The sequence below is a fragment of the Lathyrus oleraceus genome, chromosome 5 (genome assembly GCF_024323335.1).
Source record: "Lathyrus oleraceus cultivar Zhongwan6 chromosome 5, CAAS_Psat_ZW6_1.0, whole genome shotgun sequence".
Lineage (NCBI taxonomy): Eukaryota > Viridiplantae > Streptophyta > Magnoliopsida > Fabales > Fabaceae > Lathyrus > Lathyrus oleraceus.
Genome location: NC_066583.1, coordinates 353,293,963 through 353,301,858, shown reverse-complemented (window position 1 = coordinate 353,301,858; position 7,896 = coordinate 353,293,963). Strand labels below are relative to the sequence as shown.

The window sequence follows — 7,896 nt, the reverse complement described above, 5'->3', positions numbered from 1 at the left end:
AATGCATTTTGGTGCACCTTATTCTACTATTGTACTTAAGCAAGTCTATAGTTTATTCTATTATTTTTACTATTTTAGTGCTTTTTATATTTAAGTTTATTTATGGTTTTATTTTATTTTCGTACTTTATTTTCAGCTTAAACAATTATTTGATATCTTGTCACTGTTTACACCATAACTTGAGATTAAATAATCAGATTGATGCATTATGATATACGTTAGAAAACTAAGAGAGAGAGAGATACAAGTTTTGTATTGAAGTAAAAAACTGATTCGGAGTGAAGTCTGGTCGAATAATTTGTTGAAGTTTCAGACTTAATGAAAATAGTTAGTTTGATTTAGTTTTTGTAATTTTTGGGTCAATTTCCATAAGGGTCCGAATTTGCCTTTTGTTATAAGAGAGAATTTTCCGCTACAGTAGTTTCATTCTGAATATTCACGAAAAGAACACGCTTTGTACGAACCTATAGAGAACTATCAATCTTGGAGTTGATCTATTGTATTCAGGTTCCAAAACTTTGAGATTATTATAATTATGCAATTTAATTTCGATTTCCTTTCAAGTTCTTCTTATTAACCTTCTTCTTAATTTAAGTGAAATCGTTTTCTTAATTAGATTGTTGTTATAGGGCAGAACTATTAAATTTGATTGATAAATGTTCCCTAATTTTAATCGCTCGAACTCAACTTATTTGTTAATCTACGTTATCTCTAATTGAATGCTTAATTACGCAAACAAGAACATAATTCGTACAATATCGTTAGCGCTTGATTGATTGTTACTATAATAGAATGGGAACGAGAATTTGTTTAGGGAATTGAAGCTATAATAATCGATGATAAGTCGGAACCCGAATCAGTAGATAAGTTTATTTATAAGTTATGCTTTTATCTTAATTAATTATTTTTTATCGTGCTCTTAATATAAAACAGCCCCCCCCCCCCCCCCCCCTAATTGTTTCAATCAGTTAAATAATCATACAAGAGTCCTTGTGATATAATACTTGAGTGTCGCTTCCTTAGACTACCGTTCTTAATTACTCGTTTTTGAACCGTGTGCGACAGCGGATCATGTACATTTGAGAATTCATATACTTGTTCATACATTATTTAATCTTCCATTCATAGTAGTTTTGATCACTTAATTTTGTTTTGTTGAAATGTTGTTGCATGTCTATTTGCATGTTGGTTGCATGTACCATGTCAATCTTCGTGTTCTATGTCTGATCTATGATGTTGTATATTCTTCTTAGCTTCTTAGCTCATGTGTTCATATGGAATTATTTGATCTATGTTGATAGTTTTTAGGTGTTTTAGACTCATTACCATCTATCTCTTTTTTATCTTGTCAAAGTGGGAGAAGTTTTAATATGAGTTTAGAATTGTTTTATGTGTTTTATTATGTGTTTTATGTTGTTTTGTGTGTGCAATGTTTCAGGGGGAGCACAAGCATTAATTTGCTTTAGCTCAAAGTCGACTCAATTCAAAGTGAAAGCTTGTCAAGCATAAAAAAGGGGAAGACTGAAGTTGCATGTCTCTGATATATTCAAGGGTAGTACCCTAATATGGTTTTGTTGCTTGTCTCTTAAACTTTTTTTCGTTTATTATTGTTTATTGAGTCTCCATCATAATTGCACATCTTTAGATTAAGTATTGAATCCAATCTTTTAGCATGCATAATTCAATTATTTGTATTTGAGTATGACCATTATGGTTTGAGTCAATTAGTTGAGTTAATGGAACAAGAACCATATTTGATGTTGGTTCAAGTTATGTGGAAAGTGAAGTCTTAAACTATTTTGAAAAACTTAAAAATTTGAGATTTGTTGTGTATGAATCGTGTTACTCACAATCCATGACTCGAATCAAATCAAATAGAGGAGAGCATGACGATTTTGGTGTTTGTGACTCGAATCACAACTTACAAATGATTTGAATCATGCAACACTATGACTTAAATCACAAGTTGCGCATGATTCTAATCAGACACCTCATGTTAGACAATGCCTCGTTTGATTCGAATCACACTTTCTACATGATTCAAATCACAAAGTTTTTCACTTTTTCTTAGTTAGCCCTGTCCAAATTGATTCGAATCAAGCTTTGCACATGACTCGAATCATGAGCCTTCATGTCGCGAACCAGAGCTACAATGTGACTCGAATCACAGGAAATGGGTCACTTTTCTTTATGTTGATCTTGTTCCACCCTACTTGCTCATTTGACTCAAATCAATAAATTCTCTTCACTCGAATCTAACAACCATTTTCACCTATTTTTATGCATAATCTCCAACACATATAAATTCTTCTTTTCATCCCATTTTGATATAACAATCTCATAACCAACATTATGGTTTTGTGAAATCAACAACCTCTCATTTTGAAAACTTAAAATCTCTTGCAAACAAAGCTTCTTTCATCTTCAATCTCTAGTTTGAATTTACATCTTGATCATGAAGATTTGTAATTGTTGAGGGAGACGTGTCTTGAAACTAACATTTCTTGAAAGTTTGGTAAAGATTTTCAGGAAGCTTGCAAGATTATGGGTGTTGTAACTGGTAATGACAAGTTCTAGTGAAAAGAAGGAGGTTCTTTTTTCCTAGGTTGACCTTGGTAGTGCTGTGTGGAAGCGTACATACAAGATAGTAGTTCTTCTCAATCTCCAAACAATTCATCATTCAAAAAATCAATGGGATATGGGGTGATTGCCACACACGAAGATTTGGAGAAGATTGGTAAAGTTGGAAGATTCAAGAAGCGAGAATCGAGTAAAGATTTTGCAGAGAGTTCAACATTAAGGTTGTGTACAAGTCAAGATCCAAATAGGAGATTTATTTTTTTCAGCATTATTATGGATTAGTGATTGTACGAACTCGTGTAATATTTGCCAAAATATAATGGAAGAAACTTTTTCAATGGGAAACCATTGAAGAATGGAATAGACTCATGCGAGGACGATAGAGCCGAACTACTGTACATCCGGTGTAATCTATCTCTTTCTCTCTCATTTTATTTTCGTAGGTTATTGCATGTTTAGGTTTTTTCGTTTCTTTTCGTAGTTTATTGTTAATTCCTGTTAGTAGCAATTTATTACGTAAGTCTATGTTTTGTTAGAATCGGAACCTATTTGTCTTTTAGTTTTTATTATACTCTGCAAATTAATGGTGTTAGAATCTTGTAGCAATTGTCATTTTATAAGGTACACGTCTCGTGTAACTTGCAAAGTTTCAATTCATCATAGTTTGCAAATCTTTGGAGATAATCTCTAATCAATCCGATATATATTTGTGAATTGTGTATTTGTATTCATGATTGATTTTCAATTAAAGCATAAGGTCTGTATTTTCGCTTTAAGACTTTCGCATTTGAAAAACTCTGATAATGTGATAGTGGTTATAAAGAGCTAATTGGTTACATGCCAACCAATCATTGCCAAGAGAATCTAACCAATCTTACACATCATCATTATAAAAGGTTAAAAAAGACAAAATAACGAAAACAACAAAATAAGAAAAAGACAAATTTATTTTGATCCTAAAATCCTACTTCCTCCATTTTAAAATGAGGTTCGTTTTAGTAAATAAAATTTGTTTTAAAATGACTCTCATTCTCAATATAGAAATGATTATTTCCTCTTCCTCCGGTCTTTACTATAAAAAAAGTTTATTTTTTAAATTTACTAAAGAATCAATGTATCTAAATTATATATAATCCAAATACATTCTATTCTTCAATTAATCTAAAAAATATATTTTTTCTTATATTAAAAATTGGATGTAGTATTACTTTTCCAATTATATCATTTAATTATAACTAATTACACCATTTTTAATATATTAATATGATTTATTTAATAAAAATATAATATTTTATGATAATATCATTATATTTCTTAATTTATGTTTAATTTATGTATAAAATGGAGGTAAATACAGTGATTGTTGTCATTTAGTTTACAATTCCAAGATTTTTTTTTTAAGAAAACAACAACAAAGAACTCAACTTAGTATATGTTGAGTTGACACGCCTTACTACTTCCTTTCGGTAGAGTCTAGAATCCATTGCCTTGAAATTGGCATTTTCTCTGAAACACTTTTAACTCCCTTCCCAACAAGATTCATAAACTCTAACTCTCCTCTCCTAAAACCAATTTGAATCCATTCAACATGTGCTACAAATCTTAATAGATATAAAGTTTGAAACATTAACTAAAGGATTATGAAATAGCAACAAAACAATTGGAATAGATTTTCAAAGATAACTCTGATATTTGGATTTTAATTTTGTGATTTAATTTGGTATAACAGATTACAAGGAATTTTCCTTTGTACTATTGAAACTTCCATTGTTAAACTCAACACATTTTTCAGCGAAGAGTTCCCACTGTTTTCTTATAAGTATACAACCTAGCCACCCAAAGATACACTATCAAATTGAGTACGCTTAGCACTGCCAATAACCAAAAGAAATAATCAATGTGACCATAGTTCAAATTATCAGGTATCCATCCAAGTTTTCCATTCTTCGTACTGATATTCGTCACGATCGTCACAAGCAGAGAACTCAAGTACTGTCCGAGCGCAACGGTGAGTAGCGAAAGAGCAGAACACAAACTTCTCATAGCATCGGGAGCTTGTTCGTAGAAAAACTCCAATTGACCGATGAACATGAACACTTCTGCACAACCTATGAGGAAATACTGAGGAACCTGCCAAAATATTGTCATTGGTATCTCCTCGAGGTCGTAGTAATCGTGTTTTCTCACGGTTCTAAGCCTTATGACCTCCAAAATCGCTGCGGCTACCATTGAAAATATGGATATGAAGAGTCCGACTCCCATTCTTTGGAGCTGAGTTAGGCCGTTTTTGTGGCCGGTGAACTTTCTTGCGAGTGGTACGATGATTCGGTCGTAGACCGGGACCCAGAATATGACGCTGAGGGTGTCGAAGATAGAGAGTGATGCTGGTGGGATTTTGAAGCTAGAGTTGCCAACATGAGTATTCATGGTAGCTCCTTGTAACACAAATAACGTGCTCATTTGACCATAGACGGTTGCGAATATGATGCCGGTGGCCCATACAGGAAGCAATCTTAAAATGGACTTAAGCTCTTCCACTTGCGTGACAGTGCAAAGTCTCCAAGGGTTTATCGAGTCCTTTAGGTTATCCGATTGTCCCAGCACGGCCGCTTTGTCGAAGAATCTGTTACGGACAATAAGAAGGTGAAAAATATTAAACAAGACCATGACATTTTATAATTCAATTGTGACATTAAAATTGCTTTTACCTCAACTCATTTGTATGATCAAGCTTGCGGCTACCTTTGATGGCAGATTCTGTGTCTGCAATCTCATATAAAAGAGACTTATCAGAAGGCGCTTCAACGCGGTATTTTCTTATGGACGCAACTATCACCTGAACGATACGAGTGAGCGCACTTCCTCCAGGCTTCTGATTCCTATACAATTTAGTTCCAGAAAAGAAACTCACGACCGCAATCGCCATAGCAACGGCTGGAATGCCGAATCCCCATCCCCAACCGACGTTATCTTGAATCCAGACCAATAAAGAAGACGCGATGAGAGCTCCAATGTTGATTGAGAAATAGAACCAGTTGAAGAAAGAACTCTTGTGTTCCTTCTCCTTCTCGTCAGCATCGTCGAACTGATCTGCTCCATAGGATGACACACATGGCTTGATTCCACCGGTGCCAAGAGCTATAAGGTAAAGCGCGATGAAGCACACTATACTTTGTAGATCAGTAGCATGACAGTTTTCTTTTCCTTGACATGTTGGTTTTATACCAGAAACCGACGCAGATAACGTCAATAATGTCATTCCCTGATAAAAAACCCGAATACGGTTTAGATTATTGAAATGCTAATAGTCAAGTATATAATGAAGTGATTATACTCACAATAACATAGATTATTGAAAAACTGGCAATAGTCCAGTATCTTCCAAGATAGGAATCAGCCACAAAAGCTCCAATTAATGGTGTGATGTAACACGTTCCACCCCAGTTAGAGACATTCTTTGAAGCAGTAGCACTATGTTGATGCAGCCTCTCCTTAAAATATAGCACCAAATTTGTGCTCATACCATAATAAGCCAATCTCTCACAACATTCATTTCCTGTATAAATTCAAGCTTGAAATGATAAGTATCAAGCCTGTTTTTGAGGGCATGCAAGACAAGTTACCGCAGCCGTCTCAATTTTTTCGGAGATCCTGCATAGATTAGTCGTAGTTTAATCATGAAAAAACAAATAGAGACCCTATTTAAACATAGTTTAACAATTATGAACATTTTATGAGGCTCTATTTAACCACGAGTTAACTGTGACAAATTTGAGACACTGTGCGGTAGTCTGCTTTGCATGCCCTCAAAGACGGCCTTGCAACACATGACCCAAAATAAAGACGGCCTTGCAGCACATGACCCAAAATTTGATACGTTTAAACTGTGGCTAAAAAAAGTCTCTTAAAATATTTTTCACAGTTAAACCACGACAAAATAGAGTCTCTATTTGATTTATCACCGTGGTTAACCCACATAGGATATCCGAAAATTTAAGACGGACCCCTGATATCCGGCCCTATTTGAATAACCAGCTTAATTACTTATATAAGTACTTGTATATAAACTTTCTATAACAAAAGAAATAAAGTCCAACTATTTTCATAAGTTATCACACAATTATTAGAAATAAGCTGAAAACATTGGGTGAACGTGCCATAAGCTATTTACATATCTCTCTCAAACGGTATCAAAAGTGTTTATATTATTGGAAAGATTCCAATTTCAACCTTGGTTAGACATAGAGTCTCTAAGGAGATTATATAGAGTGATACTCTTCATCTTACAAGTCAGTTTTGTAACGATAAATTAGATCAAACTCTAGTATAATATCAGAGTCTATCGATCGGACCATGACCCGCCCACCATTTATATCCATAAACTAAATCTAAAAGAGTGGTGGATCGGACCATGAACCGCCCACCATTTATATCCATAAACTAAATCTAAAAGAGTGGTGGGCGTCAGGGATGTATCGGAAAGATTTCAATTTCCAAAAGCTATATATACCAGAATTACCTAAAATAAAGGGACAGGCTTTCCAGGTTCCAGTTTTCTTTCTATTAGCAGGATTTCCAAGATAATCCACAGTTCCATCTTTTGAATAAACATCATCTTCTTCCATTGCAATTCAAAACTTGTACACACTGGCCAACCAAGAAACAAATAAATTGACAAACTCAAACAACAAAACTAAGAACAGGAATTGATAATAGTTTCACTGATGTATATAGACAATTAGAACAGACAATAAATATCAAAATAGAACACATTAGAATGAAAAGGAAAATCACAAGTTTTTGTTTGCAAACAAACAACTATTAGAATCTAAGAAAGATCCAAGAATCTAAACATAAAAAAGTGAATCTCTGACCTTAAAGTTGGAATCTCAAGGAAGGATCACCCAGCTACAAAAAAAGAGATGAAGTAAACTAAAGGTGGGTTTGGTTTATTTATAGAAAAGAGTTGTATGAGTTGGAAAACAGGACATGATAATCTTAGTGAAACTGTTGACTTGTCTTACATGTTGTGATTAAGATGAAAAATAAGCTTTTGGATTTAGCCACTTTCTTGGGTCAAATACACAGCACATAGATGAAGAAAAGTAGTGAGACTTGGACTTTAAATTCTACAATTTAGGTAATGATTTATTCCCTATTTTAAATTGGACATATGTTTCAAATTAAATATATGTACTTTTTTTGTGTGTTTATATAACTTATATTTATAAATATTATTAAAATGTTTAATGAAAATTAGTAATCAAGATTAAAGAAATTTGGATCAAATGAAAAATGATTTTTTTTTTAAATCAG

The 7,896-nt window shown here is 33.4% G+C and overlaps 1 protein-coding gene across 2 annotated transcripts; it reads right to left on the bottom strand.

The window, feature by feature from the left end:
- Positions 1-4,246: 4,246 nt before the first annotated feature.
- LOC127084621 (protein NRT1/ PTR FAMILY 8.1) lies at positions 4,247-7,678 on the bottom strand. Of its 2 annotated transcripts, XM_051025108.1 has the most exons (5): positions 7,455-7,678; positions 7,100-7,227; positions 5,919-6,136; positions 5,289-5,842; positions 4,247-5,203 (listed from the first exon to the last, which is right to left on the bottom strand). In XM_051025108.1, exons 2-5 carry the CDS (start codon positions 7,203-7,205, stop codon positions 4,369-4,371), a joined length of 1,713 nt encoding a protein of 570 aa, XP_050881065.1. In that variant the 5' UTR covers positions 7,206-7,227; positions 7,455-7,678; the 3' UTR covers positions 4,247-4,368. The 2 variants fall into 2 exon arrangements, with proteins under 2 accessions (XP_050881065.1, XP_050881066.1); XM_051025109.1 differs by lacking the exon at positions 7,455-7,678 and having other exon boundaries at positions 5,919-6,231.
- Between the last annotated feature and the right edge of the window lie 218 nt (positions 7,679-7,896).

What these genes read in the sequence shown, in the direction of transcription:
- LOC127084621 (XM_051025108.1), bottom strand. Translation starts at nt 7,205, where the DNA reads ATGGAAGAAGATGATGTTTATTCAAAAGATGGAACTGTGGATTATCTT. An exon ending in TTTCAATAATCTATGTTATT is followed by an intron (nt 5,843 to 5,918) that starts GTGAGTATAATC and finishes GTTTTTTATCAG; the next exon opens with GGAATGACATTATTGACGTT. An exon ending in GATCATACAAATGAGTTGAG is followed by an intron (nt 5,204 to 5,288) that starts GTAAAAGCAATT and finishes TGTCCGTAACAG; the next exon opens with ATTCTTCGACAAAGCGGCCG.